Source organism: Platalea leucorodia (assembly GCF_965183815.1).
Source record: "Platalea leucorodia genome assembly, chromosome: 3".
Classification (NCBI taxonomy): Eukaryota; Metazoa; Chordata; class Aves; order Pelecaniformes; family Threskiornithidae; genus Platalea; species Platalea leucorodia.
The window spans coordinates 103,564,116-103,585,633 of record NC_138825.1 but is presented as its reverse complement, the minus strand read 5'-3'; the positions used below and the strand labels follow the sequence as shown (position 1 = coordinate 103,585,633).

Below are 21,518 nucleotides of genomic sequence, written 5' to 3'. Positions count from 1 at the left end.
CTTTCTAATATGTTTGTCTTTCCTTCCATCATCGTACAAGCTTGTGCTAACTCAAAGAAAATACTAAATAAAGATTAAAAAAACACCTAAAACAAAAAAAAAATGTTTAAAGAAAAGTATAATAAACAGTTACATGTACTTCCTACACATCCACAAATTACCACTCAGATGTAAAACTAACCAGGGAACAAAAAAAAAAAAAAAACTCAAATTTTCCAAAGAAATTTCTCTAAAAAAGGTAAAACTCGCTTAGATTGTTGACTTCCTTGAAGAATTTACTTTCCTTCTCCGATGGTAATTAACTAATAATTAATAATAATTACACAGAAAATTTGAAGGTAGGATGCAATCATCTTTAGGACCGAGGTTCTCCCACTGTGAAGTGTTTTTTTTTTTTAGTTTTCATTTTGTTTTGTTTTGTTTTAAATTGGGTTCCTCCTATCTGATATGCAAGGTTTTGGAGAGAACTTGTAATTTGTGTTGAAGATGAATTTCAAATTATCTGTATTAAAATATGAAAAGTCTGTATCTATTTGTCATAGACTTTCAGGGTGGCTATGAATTTCAAGTAAAAGGGGTCTCTTTTTAGTACTGCTTGACTTATCATGAATGAGCCAAAAGCTGTACAAATGCAAGGCAGCAGGTAGTGTTTGGCACCAAGAATTTGCAGTCTTATTCTCTGGTTGTGTAATTTTGCTTAGGGGAGACTGGACAGAAATTATTAAGAGGAAAAACATAGAAAAGTGAACTGAAAGTGAAGATGGTATGAAGCACAACTAATTGTCCATTTGTAGGGCATAACTGAGGAACAATTTAATCTAGAGAGGGTTTTGAGGAGTTATGATACACTTTAAACATAAAAAGGGAACTGCCTTCTGCAGTTCCAGTAGAGCTACAACAAGAACTTACAGTCTTTATCTGTAGCAAGGGAGACTTTGGTTACACAAGAAAAAAGCTTTTTAACAGTAAGAGTGATGAAGCCCTGGAACAAATTACCCAGAGAAGCTGTGGAATCTTAGCCATTAAAAGTTTTAAAGAACATGTTAAATTAAGGTCTGAAAACAACAGTCAAATATACCTGGCTCCTCTTTGATATAGAGTTAGCTTATCAAGATCCTTTTTAAACCAATTTTCTAATATTTCATAGTAGTAATCCATAACCAGAAGTCATTTCGCTGAGAAACAATAAGTGGCTAAGACCTTGGTGGCATTTTCTAGGATTTCTAGCATAGGAAATTAATTTATTACACCCACATTTAACTGCATGTGTGCAAACAGGTAAATGGTGTGCAGTACACAAGTCACATCAAAGCCAGATAAGATACTAGAAGCACAGTTCAGTTAACATAGTATTATGCTTGATCTAATTTACCCTCATTTAGATCTAATATAGTTATACCTTGAGAATACCTGTATGTGATTCCATAACAAGAAAGCTAACACTTGCTGTTTGTTCCTAGCACGTTCTTTGTAACAGTCCTTGTGTACGTCTTCTGCTCATAACATTTTTTTACCCAATTGCCCAAATACATGAGTATATTGCCAGTTTTTCTTCTTGCATGAAATAACCTGCAAGGCCTTGAATACTGGCTACCTCTCAAAGCTAAAATATTCTGACATCATCTGCTGGTACTTCCTCAAGCTGCTTCTGCTGCCGCTCTGCTGAGTTCAGCTCTTGGCTGCCTTTCACTGCAGATTTTTCCCAAGTACAGATATTTGAAGGTGAAGAGGAACAGAATTTTGCCCAGTACCTGGTGATCACAAGCAGGGACTTTTCTCTCCAGCCTTAAGCCCAGTGTCACTATAAGGAATGTGTTTGAACAGTTCTCTGTTTTTGCTACAGTACAGGAAAAAATTTAATATTTTCAGTATTTTGTATGTTGAGAGAGAGTGGAAGAGAGATATCGACTATGAAGATTGACATTTAGCTTTAGATATTTTGCAGAGTTCAATAAGAAATAGTGAAGTATTTGCCATAGCATTCATAGCATTATTTTTTAAGGGAATTAGAAAATTTATCTCAGGACAGTGCAGAATTCATCAATTTCCTTTTGTTTTGGTTTCATTGCTCTGATTTCTTCATGTTGAGTACTCTTGTTTTGAAAAAAAAGTATGTTCTTAATTCAGATTGCAGAGTCCAATCAAGTGCCCTGCTATGCTTTGCCCTAGTGCCTCAGTCTTTCTAGGTTCTCCTCCAAAGACACAGTTATGGGAGTACTACCATTTTTTGGCCCTGGAAGAAATTATCTACAATTCCATGTTTGGCAGCATCAGTATACTCTCTGGATTCTGCTTATAGATCAAACATTTCTTTCTTATCACTCAAAAAGTCATGTGGGACCAGTAAACAGATCATTAACTATCTCTAGGTTTTCTTCTGCTTTGCTACGGCCTGTTGTAGCATGAATTCTTTCTAGAAGTTTAGTATTTATGAGAGTAAGAAAAAACAACCATTCTCGATCTTACCATTCACTTTAGTTATGAAGGGAATTCTATAATAAATTCCTTGATAAAACAAGGCCTCAGACTCAATAACCTAGGAGGATCCTTGCAGATTTTGCTTCTCAGCTACCCAATTCTTGACTTTCACAGTGGCATCATAATTTTCCATAGGATCTCTAGTTTAAACCAACTCACTGCACTAATCCAAACCTCTGCTGTTTCTGTATTCCCTGCTGTGCTGGTTTTGGCTGGGACAGAGTTAAGTTTCTTCATAGTAGCTAGTATGGGGCTATGTTTTGGATTTGTGCTGAAAACAGTGTTGATAATACCGAGATGTTTTAGCTATTGCTGAGCAGCGCTTACACAGAGTCAAGGCCTTTTCTGCTTCTCACACCATCCCACCAGCGAGCAGGCTGGGGGTGCACAAGAAGTTGGGAGGGGACACAGCTGGGACAGCTGACCCCAACTGACCAAAGGGCTATTCCATACCACATAACTTCACGCTCAGTATATAAAGCTGGGGGAAGAAGAAGGAAAGGGGGGCATTCGGAGTGACAGCATTTTGCCTTTGCAAGTAACTGTCACGCGTGATGGAGCCCTGCTTTCCTGGGGATGGCTGAACACCTGCCTGCCCATGGGAAGTAGTGAATGAATTCCTTGTTTTGTTTTGCTTGAGTGTGTGGCTTTTGCTTTCCCTATTAAACTGCCTTTATCTCAACCCGTGAGTTTTCTCGCTTTTACTTTTCTGATTCTCTCCCCCATCCCACCAGGGGGGAGTGAGCGAGTGGCTGTGTGGGGCTTAGTTGCCGGCTGGGGTTAAACCACGACACCTGCCTGAAGAGTATTCTGTCTAATACACTATCCCAGTGTTTCTCTTACTAACAGCTTCCAAAATCTTCCCTACTAATCAGTATTATAACTCCAGAGCGCTTCACAGCAGGCATAGATGTTCCTACTATATGGCTACCTGTAAAAGCTGTAGGTTCATGATCAGTTGGCTTCCTTTTTCCATCAATCTAGCAAAGTACTGTCTGTCATTATCAGATCTTCCAGCTGCTCCCTGTGCTGGAAACCTCTGCATGCAGTACTAGTGAACAAATGGTACAGCCCCAAGATAAATTGGTGTCACAATAGATTTTTACACAAATCTTTCTCATTCTATGTGTATAAGCTGACACAGGATCTGCAAGTTTAAAAAGAAGCACAGCCATCTGTTTTCCATTAACCTTCTGCACATCGCTTAGCTGGCCACTTGTCCTGATGGACTGCCCTAGCTCTTTTGTGCTGTCAATATATGATATATCATCATAAAAGCAGTTCAGCAGGCATCAAGTCTTCAATGTCTGCAGATGTCCTCCACAGTTCTGGAAAACAGTATCAACACAGTTTGCACAATGAATATATACTATCACAGAACACACTGAGTAGTAGTACGTAGGGATTGTCTCTAAAAAATAAATCATAAAACGAGATCCACTCCGTTCCTGGTTTGAATGCCACTTTAAATACAGTCTTTCAACTATAGTGTCAAATGCTGATTTATGGTTCTTCTCCATTAATATCCTACATAGTGCCACTCAGTGGGGATCAAAATGTTAATCAGAAAATCCTATTCTGAAGTCAATATTTGACCATCTTTTCAGGCTTTGCAGAGGAATGAAATCTGTAGTTTGGACTGAAAATATCTCTAAAACACAGCTCTTACACTGATCATTTGACTGTTATCCATCACACAGGTGAACTTGGATGGAAATCAATGGCAGATAATGAAGAAACTGCAAGTGTGGTAATGCTGACATCCCACTATTTGATGTCTGTAATTTCTTCCCATGCAAAAACTGACCATGTGAATGCTTTCAGCTTGTGCCAAATATAAAGTAATGAATGAGTCTAACTGATTTTGTGATTGCATATAAGTTACGCATGTCTCCTTGAAACCTGTACTTTAGTTTGCATATCTCCATCACTTATGCATATACTCTTATTTTAAAATCTTAAGTCCACATCCTGCTGTTCTCTCTGTATTGCTACTAGCTCTTTTAGAGACTAGTGAAACCTACACTTTCTTCAACATTTTCCAAATGCATATTTTTGCATTGGAATATATGAAGTTCATTGAAGATGCATCAGTTTCATTACATCAGAACAGCATAGAAAACAACTGTCTTAGAAACTGGGTAGCCTTGGGACAGTGGTGCCTTTGAACAAGGGCTGTGGAAGACCTGGCACTGAGTGAGTGTAACACGATTCTTGACAGAGAGTAGCTACCAAGTCTGGGGGAATGTTCCTTGCTTTGCAAGTATTTCAACATGCAATTTAAATGTCATCTTTTATTTTGCAGTTAATTTTTGGGAAAACAGTAATGTATAAAAATGTGTACCAAGATGATACACTTCTTTTCAACCACAAATACAGTATTTTGAATAGTTTTAGTGAGGACAACACCATGCCAAACAAGAGCCAAAGAATGAACAGCTGTTACTAGATCGGCATCTGCTTAGTGCTGACATCATGAAGCAGCTATGCCTGAGTCTTCTTAGCAACACAGAAACTTTACTAGACACTCAAGAAATAAGTATTACCTGATTGGAACTAAGTACAGGCTTCCACCTTTAATGAGCTCTTTCTTGTTTCTTCTCACAATGCCCAAGAATCAAGGGTTCATAACAATATGCTCCTATATGGTGGCTCAGTAACAAGACTTTTTAATAGAATGCCCTTGTGTTAAGAACAATCTGTACGTAATCTAAGTCTTTGTCAAATGTCTCACTCTGTTGGCACTGAGAAATTCTACCTAAAGTTTGGACTGAGGGTCTTGAGGACAGACCTTTATCCTAGGGTCCAATTCTTCTGTACTCTTGGTAAATGTAGTTCTTTTAGATACATATATTTTCTTTTTGTCATTCTAAATCAACCTTTGGGCTTTGCTTTAAATTATGAGAAAAATAAATATTTTTTTTGAAACCAAAACAGACAAGATGGCCAATCTCTCTGAAGAATGCATGTTGCCTTTATGAGATGGCAGTTTAACAATAAATCCCAAGATTATTTCTAATGTCAAACACTGAAAAAGAAAAAGCTTCAAGGCTTTAAAAATGGGAGGAACAGAGACAGTCTTATCTTAAGGATGTACTGAACTCAACATATATGCCAAATTACTTTGTTTACAAATTTTAAAGAGACATTAAGGCGAGGTGGGGGTTGGTCTCGTCTCCCAGGTAGGAAGCAACAGGACAAGAGGAAATGGCCAAGTTGTGCCAAGGGAGATTTATATTAGATATTAGGAAAAATTTCTTCATGGAGAGAGTGGTTAGGCATTGGAACGGACTGCCCGAGGAAGTGGTGCAATTACAGTCCCTAGACATGTTCAAAAAATGTGTGGATGTGGTGCTTAGGGACATGGTTTAGAGGTGGACCAGGCAGTTAGGTTAACAGTTGGACTCCATGATCTCAGAGGTCTTTTCCAACCTTAATGATTCTATGATTCTATGATTACAGGAGCAGCTATTTTAAGCTGCCAGCTCTTAGAGGATGTACATGCCACATTCATGAAGAAACAGTCTGAATGTTTTCTCCTGCTCTTTCCTTATCACATGGTATAGAGCAACATTAAGTTAATAAAGGATATCTTATAAATTTAGTACAGGGACAAAAGTACCTCTGCAAAATAATCAAAGCTTTTTTCAGAGAGGCTAAATATATCTTCAATGCGTGGGAAGATAAGATGTCAAATATTGGTTTCATTAACATAGTTTTTATTGGAATAAAATTCTCCTTTTTGATCAAACAACCTAAATCTAGAAATGAGAAAATACAGGCCAGTGATTAATGGTGTTGAGTATTTTATATTCTCAGGTTCCAATGTGAGATACATTAAGGGCCTCAAGTTTTGAGACAGACTGAAAATCAGACTGGAAAAGGATGGTTTAAGTTAATTTCCAAAAATGGAGCTATTCACAATCAACAGTCTCATATGAAGCTTAGGCCAAAAGAATCTTACTTTTAATAGAAGAAAGATTTATTCCCTTCTACTTCATAAACAAACATTCTCTGAGAACTTATCTCATTATATACTTGTACAGATTTTACCACGTAGCTTAATAAGTGTCCTTGAAATGTAAATCAATTATACTAAACAAAAGTTCTGGGAAAACAGTTTAATACAGTCTTTCTCAAATCTAAACAAGTCAAAATAAAAGACTTTCAAAATAAATGACTTTCCGATACTACAATGACTGTACTGATAGGATGTGGGGAAATCTGCAATTACATTATCAAAGTGAGGAAGAAACACACAATGTGAAAGAACAAAAACCAAGGGAATAAAAAAGACAAATGAACAAGTGTAGTCTACTTACAGCAACCACGACGGGTGTACTAATACAGTTAAGAAAATTTATTTATGCCCCTAAGGTACGTCATGTAGTTTAACATGACTTAGCTAATTAATTTCCTAAGTGTTCATGATTTTTTTTTAGAAAAAATAGCAGTAGGAGAAAAATAAACACATGGGAAATAAAGTTAAATGTAGTTTTAGCTGTAGGTCCAGTACTAGTTAGTCCGATATTTTAAGATAACTAAAATCACTGAAGTGGTCACTGGAAGTTTCAAATAGTACAAACTCGCAATAAAAATGCAGTAACTGGCAAAAATTACTTCCAGTGAGAGATTTAAAGATCTCAACCTACTTAGTTTACCTAGGAGATTGAGAGGTGGCTTGGTGCTTCAAAAAGGGGAATTATAAGGTTAACAAAAAGCTTTTTACTCTGTTGAGGGAAAACATCACACCGTTACTGGACACAGAAAGATCAAACCAGACTAATGCAATTGAGAAGACAGGACTACATATCTAACAGTGGTCATGTTAACCACAGAAAAGAATGGTCAAGAGAGATGGTGGATTATCTACTTGCTGATGTTTTCATATCAAGACTGGATTACTTTCTTGATAATAAAATTTGACAAAATACAAATTATTGCCTTAGTATTATTTAATGGGAAATTACATTCAGCATCACTTAAGAGCTAGAAAATAAGTTTCTTCTGGCTTTTTGATTTTATCAATTGCTTTTACTAATCTTCTTTTCTAAATTTACTCTAAGTGACAATTATAACTGAAACCCCTGACTAAAAGTATCATGCATCAAGGAAATAGCACAAATTCTTTTAACTTATTTCAAACACCATTTCTAAGGTTTTAAAGAATGTGTAGGAAGGATAGACATGCACTTACATGCAGACTCACTGAATTACAAAAATTTATTGAAAGAACTGCTTTACCTAGCTGTTGATTTTACATTATTTCACTCATGGTTTTCCATTAGTACACATTTATTTCAGCTGCCTCATTATATTCATTGTTTGACTTCAGGATTATCTGTTTGTTAAATACTGAATTATTCAAGGTAGTCAAACACAGCAGATAGATAACTTCTGGTACATAATGATCAAAATACCTAATACCGCCTTGAACATCTCTGATAACTTGCCAAAAATAGCATACTTAATTTGAAACACTCTAGAACAGAGATCTGATTCTCTACTGTAAAAGAGAACACACCCATTAATCAGGTTTTGCTTTGGAAACTTTCTTATTTTATTCTCTTTCTAGGATTTTTGAAATAAATATTTAACTTAAGGAGATTAGTTTTAATTAGTATAGAAAAAGATATTGTGGTTTTTTCTCTTAAAATGAAACCCAAAGATATTAGAACAACATTCTTCTATTGTTCTGGAAATAAGCAAAAGCTAAACAAGCATAGTATACATGTTGTAAATATGCAAAAACAGGGGATTCATTATCACACCTTCTAAGTCATTCTGTGTACGCTGATAAGCTTTGCTGCTGGGAAATGCTAGGTTTTCATCTCATAGTGAGACTGTTAATGTTACTTCACCTCTGGGGAATTTATGCAGTTATGAAGCACTGGCATAAGACAAATCATATACTCTGCAATTCCCACTGAATATATACAGTCTTTGCATATCAGCACAGGTGAGGGCAGAGGGATGGAAAACAAGAAGTTCACAACTGAGTGAATGTAACATCTTTTCCCCATGGCCACGCCATCACGGAACATGGCAGAACAAGACCCGAGTCCAGTTATATCCACTGGGAGTGTTGATTTCCATGAGACCAACCTGGCTGATATGGCAGACATGAAGCAGACAAGGCAAAGCATGTCATTGCACTGTAATTTGTTCTGGTGGTTTTCAGGGCCATTAAAACCAGGCCTCCTCCTGTCTAGAAACTCTGAAAGTATAAAAAAAATTCCACAGGTTCACTGGGAAATTGAGGCATAACTATTTTTATTGATGAAAACAACATCAAAAGATATAAAATTAAAAAAAAATAACATGAGGGGGGAAGGAAAAAAAACAAACAAACCCTTCACTCTATACCTGTTCATTTTTAAAATTTTAAAATTTTCTTTAAACTTCTACTCTGGAATGATGGAAGATGGGACAATAAATATGATTCAGAGGGGAATCCAAACACCCACTAGTGAGGCATACCGTTTATACTACATTGTTTTATTTACACATTCAGCTTCCCAAGCTTTTTAAAACTATATTTAGTTAATGCATTCAAGCATGTAACTCTAATATACTGCTTTAATTTTTTATGTTAGTGAGCTCGTTTTCTTGACCATGTTAAAAATCAGGGCACTAAATATTGCAAAAATGTAAGTTAGAAAGACCTAAATTTGAAAAATTTGCTGAACAACTAAATGAACTATGCATTGTTTAAAATCTAATTGGTAGTTCCAATATTTTAATGGAATAAATTATAATATTTCTGTTTGCCTGTCCAAAAAACAAAGAAAAGAAAATTAAATTGGCTGTTTGCTAGTATTGGTTTTGGTTGAGTGGAAAAGGCCAAGTTACAGCAATGATATAGCCATAACATGATAATAAATATGGTATAAATTTGATATGAGTTGAAAAGAATAATTAAAGTATCTGTATGCTAACTGTGGAAAAAGTCTGTTAATCTGGATTCTTACTAGGAAAAGGAAAAAAAAAAGTCTGTTATCCCGGTGCTGCTTAAAGAGGTGTGTTGTGCTGGCTCCCATATTGACTTACTTCTGAAAAGCCAATGATGTTGCTAGACATGTTAGGTTGGGCAATAAAAAGCTCACCTGTGCACACACAAAGGAGCACAAGGAGATGATGGCAGGTGGGAGAGACAAATACCACCTTGCTCCAGCTCTTCCCAAGACCATCACAGGAGCCATCAGTCCATCGCAGGCCCATCTCCACAAGCCCAGAAGAAACTCAGAGGGTCCTGGGCAAGTCAGGGAACCACAATACCCAATGCAGAGACACAACCTCTACCCTAGCCTCCTTGGGGCTGTCCCAGCTGATCCACAGCCCCGGGGGCTTGGGGACACCCTACACCAGAAGCTCTCCAGTCACGTCACAGATTGAGGGAGTCTCTGCCCAGGGGTACAGGGCTCATCATGGGGTACAGGAGAAGAGCATTTTGGGATTGCACAAGGCTGATTATGGAGTATTTAGGGGAGGAACAAATGTCAGAGAAAGGGATGGATTAAGGTAGTTTGGGGAGGAACAGATATGCAAAAATATAGGAACAAAGGAATGGAAGGGGCTGGTTGTGTGTAAACCGGGGCTGGTCATTACACTTGTGTGACAGTGCCTTGTGCCTGACTAGCACAGCCTGTCCTGTCTCCTGATTAAACTCAATTTCTAATGCTTTCCATGGGAGAGGGACTCGATTCTCTGTGCGTGTGTGTACGGGTGTCTAAGTGCAGCGACTGGAGTCAGACCATGGGCTGGAGGGCTGTCTGTCTGTGGTGCAGCACCTCGAGTGAGTGTGGGTGTGCAAGTGAGTGTGTGAGCACTGCCAAAGATCCAGCCAGATGAGCTGGTGAGTAGGTGAAGTAGCCTGGGAGCTGGGTGGGGTGGGGGGGCGTGTGTGTCTCCAAGGGTGAGGCACCTGGAGGAGGTGGCTACTGGCGGGGCCATAAGGTCCCAGCCAACTGCTGGGAAGACCAGCCTGGGGGTTGACTGAGAACCATTTGTGTGTGCGTGCCTGTGTGTGCTCACATGTAGGTCTGAGTACCAGCAACTGGAGTGGGGCTGCAGCCTCAGGGACTCACATGGCCAGGTGACAGCAGCTGGGGAGACTGGGATCCAGGGACAGCTACTGGGAAGACCAAGTATCTCAGCACAGCTGCTGAAGGGACTCACATTGTCCATGCATTTATTTCAAACTAACAGATCTCCATATCAGAGAGGAGAGCCAGAGAGGAGAAACAGGATGAGGCTGTTGGTGCCTTCTGTATTCGCATGAGTACTGAGTATGTCCGTCAGCGTTAATCTGTGTGGCAAGATGTGAGTAGAGTATAAACGTGTGGTGTATACATGTGCTTTGTGTGTGTTTGTCTACTGGGAATATAGCACTGTATTCCAGCTTCTGACTGCATCTGGGGTCATGGGGCTGCTGAGTTCAGCAACTCCCTATTCAACAGTGTGCGCTTCTTCTTTCAGGGGTTCTTCTGTTTGGTTTTTTTTCTTCTTGGTATGGGTTGGTTGGGGTTTTTCTGTAACTCACACAATCTCATGACTAGATATAAAAATGAAATAACAACATTGGCTGTATGTTATTGTTATTAAATAATATTTGGGATTATTTTAAGTTAAATCTGATTAACTTCAACAAATGAAGCAGTTTTCGCTCTGTAGGAGCAGAGTGACTTGTTCCAAACTAGAGCAGAATTTAGAGTCGCAAAAGAGTAAGTAACAATAGGTACTATTTCATTTCCAATTAGTTTGATGATTGCTACTTTTTGGAAGCAAAACTAAAAGTCTCAAGATTAAACCCCTCACTTGTAAAGACAGGCCAAAGTAGACTAGCAAAAAATGTTAATTTAATCTGCTTCAATCAGTCTTTCAGCCATCTAAAGATGAGTTAAACCTGCATAGTTCTAGCCTTCATCAGTTTATAACTTAAGTTCATTAAGTTTATAATTTGTTACTATATGCTTTTTCTACCATAAAAGCGATTAAATTTAATACTACAAAAACACTTTTCAAAATACAAAAATTTCAAAAGAGGCTGTTATACTAATGAAATAAGAGGTCTGAGGCACATATTAAATAGGCATTCTTTCACATTTGCCCAAACAATACAGACTGAGTAGAGCCAGAAGCAGCTGCTATCTGCATGGGAAAGGAAACATTGAATAACTGTTGTATGATAAACAATGGGGAGAGATCATTACCTGTAGTGACTTCCAGGACTGAGGTATTCCAGTCTTTCTTAACCTAATTCCCAGTGAAACCACAAGAGATGTGTAAGATCAAAACAAACGGATTTGTATTAAAAATACTAAACATATATTTGTGTATTGGGTTTGCATGGCAAGGTTTTGGTAGCAGGGGGGCTACTGTGAGAAGCTGCTAGAAGCTTCCCCTATGTCTGACAGAGACAATGCCAGCCAAGACAGACCCGCCGCTGACCAAGGCTCAGCCCATCAGCAATGGTGGTAGTGCTTCTGTGATAACATGTTTAAGAAGGGGGAAAAAAACCTGCACATCTGCAGCTGGCGAGAGGAGTGAGAATATGTGAGCAAAACAACTCTGCAGACACCAAGGTCAATGAAGAAGGAGAGGGAGGAGGTGCTCTGGGCGCCGGAGCAGAGATTCCCCTGCAGCCCATGGTGAAGATCATGGTGAAGGCAGGCTGTCCCCCTGCAGCCCAGGGAGGTTAACGGTGGAGAAGATATCCACCTGCAGCCCGTGGAGGACCCCATGCTGGAGCAGATGTATGCCCAAAGGAGGCTGTCACCCCATGGGAAGCTCACCCTGGAGCAGGCTCCTGGCAGGACCTGTGGACCCGTGGAGAGAGGAGACCACACTGGAGCAGGTTTGCTGGCAGGACTTGTGACCCCGCCGGGGACCCACGCTGGAGCAGTCTGTTCCTGAAGGACTGCACACTGTGGAAGGGACCCACACTGGAGCAGGGGAAGAGTGTGAGGACTCCTCCCCCTGAGGAGGAAGGAGCAGCAGAAGCATGTGATGAACTGATTGCAACCCCATTCCCTGTCCCCCTGCGCCACTGGGGCAGAGAAGTAGAGAAACTGGGAGTAAATCTAAGCCTAGGAAGAAGGGAGGGGTGGTGGGAAGGTGTGTTTAAGATTTGGTTTTATTTCTCATTACCCTATTCTGATTTGATTGGTAATATATCAAATTAGTTTCCCTGAGTCAAGTCTGTTTTGCCCATGACAGTAATTGGTGAGTGATCTCTCCCTGCCCTTATCTCAACCCATGAGCCTCTCATTATATTTTCTCTCCCCTGTCCAGCTGAGGAGGGGAGTGATAGAGCAGCTTTGGTGGGCACCTGGCATCCAGCCAAGGTCAGCCCACCACAGTCCTTATGATGCATTTTGCAAATGCACAAGCTACCACTTTTTGAGGAATATCTTTCTGTAATTTTGTTTTGTCAATAACATTTATACTGGACAGCTATTAAAAAAATCTATGTGCTATAAGGACTCTAGAATACAATAACTTGCTATCTGGCAAGGTGTAATAGGTGCTTTTATTTAATATCTAAGGTCTGCAATCAAAATTACTGTCTTTCCTATTTTCCCAAAACAATGGAGACTATTTTTCTTGTCCGGCATAATTATATAGCTTTACCACATACACACACAAAAAATCACTTTATGAATGAACCAAGCAAACAATCACAAAAAGATAGGACAGGCTGTTCCTTCTAAGCAAGAAATAAAAGAAGAAAGCAGTCTAAGTAATGTGGGGAAGCGGAGTCCTGAATGCCCTGAGGATATTGCCCGAGATCTAGGAACCCTGGGAAAATAGAAGAAGAATCAAAAAGATTCTTGGGTTTTGGTCAGACTGGTAATGTGTACTTGTCTATCAGTAAAGTGAGTGTTTAATGGTTCCTTCAGAAAGTCTATGTATTTACTTTAACTGTCTCAAACACAGGATAGTTCAACTACATACCAATCCCAACTATATGTGGGCATTCTGAAATAGTCAGTTTAAACTATTTGGAATAGTTGCCCATAAGGAAAATGTTTCTCAGAGGTCTCGGAGTTGTATAGTCTATACTACGGGATTTGTCAGGAGGACATATACAATAATGGCACCTGGATACAATTGGACATTAGAGGCATCCTATCACTGCCAGGGTTTTCCACCAGAAAACAAGGGCACATATTTCACAGGATTTTTTACTTTTGTTTTCATTATAGGCTCAAATAATTATCTTACTTGAGAAAAGCATGTAAGATGGAAATATCTACCAAAGTTGTTGAATTTTAGCAGAAAAAAAACTTCTGAAAACAAAAACATAAGGGAGAGGCTGAGAGAGCTGGGACATTTTAGCCTGGGGAAGAGAAGGCTTGGGGACGGCATCTTATTGGTGCATATTAATACCTGATGAGATGAGAGGGTGTAAAGAAGATGGAGCCAGATTCTTCATGGTGATATCCATTGACAAGACATGAAGCAATAAGCACAAATTGAAACACGGGAAATTCCACTTAAAAATAAGTGAAAACTTTTTTACTGTCATGATAAACACTGGCACAGGTTGCCCAGAGAGGTCATGGAGTATCCGACCTTGGTGGTATTCAAAACGCATCTAGACATAGTCCTGGGCAGCTTGCTCTAGGTGACTCTTCTTTGAGGAGGGCACTGGACTAGATGAGCTCTAGAGGTCCCTTCCAACCTCTGCTATTCTGTGATTTGTGGTACTAGTAGGCTTCCGTAGCTATAAATATCATTTGTTACTTCTGCTTAAAATAAAATACCGAATTATTGCTTAGTTCTCAAATACACATGTAATAGAAAGAATTACTAAAGCTGTGTAACAAAAAGGTATTAATGAAGCTGTCAGTCAGATTTTGATATCACTCTGAATTTTCATTATACGTGTGTTGAAAGACTGTCTTCTAGTTTATAATGCTTATATCACTAACATAGGAATTTATTTCATTGCTATCAACCCTGATAAGATACATAGCTGTGGCTCATGTAATTCAGATATGTTTGCATTTAATATAGTACATGGTATAAACCTGCATTTTAAAAGGATGATTTAAATTAAGAAAGGACATTTCCATAATTGTAAGAACCTGAATAAAATACTTCCACTTGTCATTCACAAGCAGTATTCTATCAGTGAAGTTTACCCTTACACCCAATATCCGACATGTTATGCAGAGCAACAGATATACATCTGAAATAATGATCTCCCCAGACATTTTCCTAAAGCTTTAATTCCATGGCAAGTATTTGGCTAGACATAAGATGTATTGAAAAGGAACGAAAAAGTCAGTTTCAGTGTTGGTTATTCTATTCCAAACTTTTCTTTGTTGTTCTGTTGATTCTTAGTTTTCTGGTGCATCAGCAAGATGAGCCCCATTGTTTTTGTGATCTCCATTTAATAGGCTTAAGGCACAGAGTTAACATAAGCAGTGCATTTAAATTCATAGTCACCAATAGTGGTATTATATATGCATCCTCAGTAAACTTTGTAAAAATAAGTTATAAGTGCAAAGGATCACAGAATACATACTTGTGTTGAGTTGCCAAAATAAAGCGGAATTTCATAGATTTCTTTTTTTAATAAAATTGTTAAAATCTTTTTAAAGAGAAAAGAACTATGTCTGTTAAATGCTTTTATATGCATTACACGTGTATGTCATAGTCACCAGAAACACAGTTGTTGCAGTGTATTTGTCATTTCTAAAGTGATACAGGCCCTACAGTTCCAGGAAAAAAGGAAAGTCTAAATTCATAAATGATTTGATGGTATGTGGGGAAAAATGGTTGAAACAGCTTATGTAAGCACAGAACTTAAAGGCATAGATAAATTAAGAAGCTCTTCTATTTTCAATATAACAACAGTGTCTTTGATCTTGAGTAATGACTTATGAAGCACAAAAATCAATAAAGATTCCATTCTAAAAAATTACATTTTAATAACTATCTTGGTGAACATAAGCAGCAATTGACAGCAACACTGACATCCTCTTGTCTTCTTTTAAAGTTGTATACGTACATCTATGTAGGAGCCTGAAATATGATTTATGCTATGCTAGGGATGAGCTAAATTTCCAAATGGTGAACGTAGCTTCCGGAAAAGAGTTAGATTTTGAGTAATAAAGGAAGACAATATTTAGATAGGGGCATGCCTTTGTGTGGAACTGACTTTCTGCAAGTTGCATTCCAGGCATGCTTTTAAAGCAAAGATAAGACTGAATGCAAAGCAATTTATTATAGAAAAAGCGAGCAAGCAAATACATACTTAAAGCAAACTGCAATGTGAAGTACAGATACTTCTTCCAAAAGTAAATCCCTAGAGATGTCTGATCACACAAGGATAACAGTGTAAGAGCAGTAGTAGTATGAGTCAGCTCTTTACTACATCCGTGATATTTAAACACAAATTTCTACCACTGCCACTTTAGCAATGCTTAAAGGTAAAGGACTTTTTTGCTGCACTTGTATACATTTCCTACCTTGGAACTGAGCGTTAAATCCCTTTCGTCTGTGGTTGCTGTCAGATGTAAAATGGAGTCGTAACCAGTTCTTACTGCTGATAACAGGAGAAGGTAGATTCATACCAGTCAACCTGGAAAAAGAAAAAAGAATCTAATGTAAATGGTTGAAAAATTATTGTGTACAGTACTTAGAAGAAAAAACACCCAAGAAAATAGCCAAAATATATTGTTGTACTGTTTACAATGTATTTGACACCTATGATTCACTGTCATCTAACCTCAATTTATTACTAGTTTAGTAACTGTTATCCTGAGAGAAATGTTTTCTTTTTCATTACAGCTAGCCATCTTATGGTCAAAACTTCTATCTCCAAACTACTCTTTTGTGAATTAAAGAAGAAAAGCAATCTTGTGCACGTGTGTGTGTATGTATGCATACGCGTGTCAAATCATTCAGCAAAAAATAAGCAAATTCATTTATGACAAAATTTCATCATCTGACTCTCTGCTGTGTCAGTTACCTCACAGAAAACCAAACCTTAGGTGTTAAGAAAGGATAAATAAGAGTTATGGGCGCTAATTAATGGTAAGCTTGGGTGACAAATTATTGGTACATAACTATCCTGCTAGAACTGTTTTTGTGTGTATTAATTCCTATGCATATTTAATAAAAAAGAAGTTTAAACACAACTGAATGCAGGCTAACTAGCTTGCATAACTATGCATATTGTGAAGAAAGAGTGCACACAAAGAATTTGTCCAATATAGGCAACAGGCCCTTGGGCCACTTTGGATCATACTATAGTCTATTATGGCACCACATCATTTGTTAGTATGAACACGCTCAAGTAGTTACCACAGAGTACCTGATAGTAACTGATGTCTTAGTTTACCAGGTGGCTTTTTTTGTATGACCATACTCCAAGTTTCAGATTTAGACTTTTTTTTTTTTCTGAATAACTCTGGAGAACTACAAGAAATGCAGTTTCTCCCTTTCAAAAATGTTGATTATTTGAAACAAAACCCAAACTGATCAATATCAGAAATTATCAGCTAAGGGGTAACCTGTGTGAGGTTATGTTTGCCAAACTAGAGTAGACATAATACGTATTATCAGAGCTAACAAAAAAACCAAAAACTGAAATAAGATTTTGTCTCTCTGAAATGAATCAATGTAGTGATATAGATGCCTTTTTCATTGCAATATACAATTTCAGAGTTTCATTAAATATCCTAGATTACTAGGAAACCCATCATGTTAAGAAATACTGATGCTGGAGTCATGGCTGAATCCCTCTTCTTTCTGTAATGGAATAAGACCAACATACTGACATATATAAATTCTTAATAGAACTTTTTTTTTTTTTTCCGTTAGGACATATAAACTACCTCAGAGAAATTTCTGTTCTCATTTATAATCTCATTTTCTTCATCTGGCTGTTAAAAAATAAGGAACAACAAAACTCTACTTAAAATTATTTTAACAGCTTTGATTGAAAAAAAGGAAGGATTGTTTAAAGGAGGATTTAGACATTTCAAAATGTTGGGACTGGCATTTAATGGTTCTTACAGGTGTTGGTCAAAACATTCAAGCCTGTACATGTTTCTACATCTCACTCAACTGGACTTTTATACTTTACATACTCTTCTATACACTCTTTAGACCATTTTAGAACATAGTGTATTTTAAAAACTCCTTAGATTAGGCACTATAAATACTTCTATGAGCTGGCATTTGCTGTTTCAAAGCTACTTAGAATTTGGCTGTACCTATAGAAACTATTGTGATATAATTAAAAGGAAAAGAAAAAAAAACATATGCGGAATACCAAAAATATTTAATTTGCTAGTACTTCTTAGCTACTGACACAATATACGCTAAATCTAAAAGTTTTTACTATATATAGGCTGCAGTTCATATCACTGAACTGATAACTCATTTGTCCACATACACATACTTATCTCCTAGAAATAGTGCTTTGGGGGTTGGTTTTCTTTTTTAAATGAAATATACATGGAGTAACATTCTATCTGGCATATCCAGAGCTCTGGATTTCAAAGTTTGCAAAACTCCTGGCTGGAATATTAAATTGTTATATTAATTGAATTGTACATTAATAAAAGAGTAAAAGAACATCATTATAAAAGCACATTCAAAGCAGATCTTTCATTAACTGCATTTCTAATAAACAGCTATTTCCCAGACACACAATACACACAAATATTTTCAGATCTATGTGAACTCTACAAGGTACAGCTAAATAGTCTCAAATCTTCCCATTATCCTAAGAAAGATAATGATAATATGAACATGACACTCGGAGAGTATTTTAAGAAACCTATTTTATCAGAGTTTTAATTTAGCAGTACGATTTCTATGCTACTGGGTACTAGACAGGAACATGTCTTTACCAGCGATGCTGTTTGTGTTTTAACTGAAGAAAACATGAAAGTGAAATGTGACTTAGTGGCTAATTTAGTTGTAAGGCTGATTTGGGAAGCAAGCTTATAACCAGTGCATGACATGATTTTTCTGTAAAGCGTTCAAAACCTCTTCACTGTACTACATAAATTCAGAAATGGCAACAAATCCTGAATGGGGGGGGTTAGACTGCAATCCTGTGGCCCACACGTTTACATCAAAGGGGGTGCCCCTAAACTAAGTACTTCACTCTGTGGCATTCATTATGTGCAAGTGGGACTTCCCACGGACAACATCGGAGTTTCCAGTAATGGCAGATATAAAAGTTTGTGGATACAGTGTAAAACTACTCCTTACATGTTAACTGACTATTTAACTGGAATTTCTGAAGGGCAGGCAATCCAAGGTGTGTGTGAAAAGGAGAGGTGGATATAGTTACTGCTGAAAGTGGTAGATTGCTGCCCGAATTGGTATAGCAAGCAGATCTGTAACTCACACAATAGTTGAAGGTAGTATGAAAAAATGATGTTTCCTTCTTACTTATTTTTAGGTCTTATTTATCAGGGAATAGGACTCGAATATAATATCTCCATCGCACTGCAAATGTCAAAATGTAACAAAAATTTTAATAACATTACAGGTGTGCTCCTTGGAGAAAAGTAAAAATCAGTACTGCCAAGGAAAGTTTGTTTCCAGTCCCACAAAGCTGAATGCTACATCTGATGCAAAAGATACAAAATCTGGGGAAAGGTCCCTAAAACACGGCCATTCATTTTTCTCGTATACAAAATGCAACTCCATGTTCACCAATAGAGAGGCTGAACACCACTGCTCAACTAATAAATGACACAATGATCCCTCCCAGTCCCACAAAGAAAAATGCAGTGCTGCTTCTGAGGCTGCAGGAAGAGGAGGAACATTTTGTTTGAGCTTTACCAATTGAGAGGTGCATCATTGTCGTGGTTTAACCCCAGCCAACAACTAAGCATCACGCAGCTGCTCGCTCACTCCCCCCCAGGTGGGATGGGGTAGAGAATCGGAAGGGTAAAAGGGAGAAAACTCATGGGTTGAGATAAGAACAGTTTAATAATTGAAGTAAAATAAAAATAGAACATTTAAATAAGCAAAGCAAAAACCGTTCACGCAAACAAAGCAAAACAAGGAATTAATTCGCTGCTTCCCATGGGCAGGCAGGTGTTCAGCCATCCCCAGGAAAGCAGGACTCCATCACGTGTGACAGTTACTTGCAAAGACAAAATGCCATCACTCCAAATGCCCCCCCCTTCCTTCTTCTTTCCCCCAGCTTATATACTGAGCATGACATATGGTATGGAATAACCCTTTGGCCCATCTGGGTCAGCCTCCCTGGCAGTGCTCCCTCCCAGCCTCCCATGCACCCGGCAGAGCAGGGGAAGCTGCAAAGTCCTTGACCAGTGTAAGCACTACTTAGCAACTATTTAGCAAGGGCTTAGCACTACTTAGCAAGAACCAAAACATCAGTGTATCATCGACATTGTTCTCATCCTAAACCCAAAACACAGCACCATACTGGCTACCAAGAAGAAAATTACCTCTATCCCAGTTGAAACCAGGACAATCACACACCACAGTTTCTGACTAAGTGCCCATATGCTCTCTGTGTGCTGGCGTTAGTGCAGTGTGCTTCCTCTGACTCGATGCAGCCTTTACTGTTATGGGCTAACTTCTGATATTAGTTGAATATTCATGGCAAACAAGCAGTTTGGTTATGTCTGTACTAGTAAATTGAACAGTGGCACTTCACATCAACTCCTGCTTGAGGGTCTACACTATTAAATACTACAACAACAACAAATCACAGAATCATAGAATCACAGAATGGGTTGGGTTGGAAGGGACCTTTAAAGGTCATGTAGTCCAACCCCCCTGCCATGGGCAGGGACATCTTTCACTAGACCAGGTTGCTCAAAGCCCCATCCAACTTGACCTTGAATGCTTCCAATGATGGGGCATCCACAACATATTTGTGTAACCTGTTCCAGTGTCTCATCACCCTCATCATGAAACTCTTCTGCCCCTGACTTGATCTCGATCCCTTGACCTTTCCTGGGCACAGTGTAGGCATTAGTCTAAACTACAGGGTCGCAATAGGCATTGTGAATGTGACCACCTCTTCTGAGGTGTTCAGGAAACACTAACAGGCAGGACTTAATCATCCTGTTAGGTTGCTCTGAAAGCAAAGGTGCAACTAAAGCAAAGTTGTCTCTACTTCAAGTGGGCACACACAGTATTCATTCCTGTTGCATATGAATGGAAACAAAGTAATTTTAGCTCGGATTAGGTATTCACTCTAAAATCAGATGAAGACTTGGAACTCCTTTATATCAGACAGAAATTATTCAGATGAGGTAAAGAACCACGTTTCTTAATATCAAAGTTCTCTTTAGAAGCTTCATGCTTTGATCTTTTTTGAGGATTTCTCCAATGTTGTCTAAAAAGAATATTGAAAGTCTTTCTCAGTTCTTTTTTAACTGAAGACATTTATTGTTTGGGGAGCAATACAAAAGAAATCGAATTCTTCAGTTATGTTTGAGTTCTGCCTCTGCTCTGAAAAGGTTAATGCTTTTCTGAAACTGGTTTTAAGGCCTGGCATGTGATAGCCTGACTTCGATAGAATAAGTGATATCTAATCTAAATTACATTAATCAAGTTCTTCATATACACACACATACACATGTATATATAATGTTATATAACCAGTCGGTCAAAGGAGGTGATTATCCTGCTGTATTCAGCATTGGTGTGGCCTCACCTTGAATACTGTGTGCAGTTCTGCACCCCACAATTTAAGAAGGATGTGAAGGTCCTTGAATGCAGCATCCACAGGAGGACAACAAAGGTGGTGAAAGGGCTGGAAGGCATGTCCTATGAGGAGTGGCTAAGGACTTTGGGCTTGTCTAGTTTGGGGAAAAGGAGGCTGAGGGGTGACCTAATTGCTCCTTAGAGCTTCCTGAGGAGGGGAAGTGGAGAGAGAGGTGCTGAGCTCTTCTCCCTGGGATCCAGTAACAGGAGATGTGGGAATGTTCAAAGCTGCGCCAGGGGAGGTTTAGAGTGGACATTAGTAAGCATTTCTTTACCGAGAGGGTGGTCAGACACTGGAACAGGCTTCCTAGAGA

At 38.4% G+C, this 21,518-nt stretch overlaps 1 protein-coding gene across 1 annotated transcript in view; it reads right to left on the bottom strand.

Annotated features, from left to right (window-relative positions):
* Positions 1-21,518, bottom strand: part of CSMD1 (CUB and Sushi multiple domains 1) — a gene marked incomplete at both ends in the record, with an annotated part of 1,257,610 nt that overhangs the window by 475,572 nt on the left and 760,520 nt on the right. Inside the window, one exon of the mRNA XM_082305706.1 lies at positions 15,960-16,072. Within this exon, the coding sequence (XP_082161832.1) occupies positions 15,960-16,072 (113 nt within the window). The remainder of the gene's footprint in view (positions 1-15,959; positions 16,073-21,518) is intronic.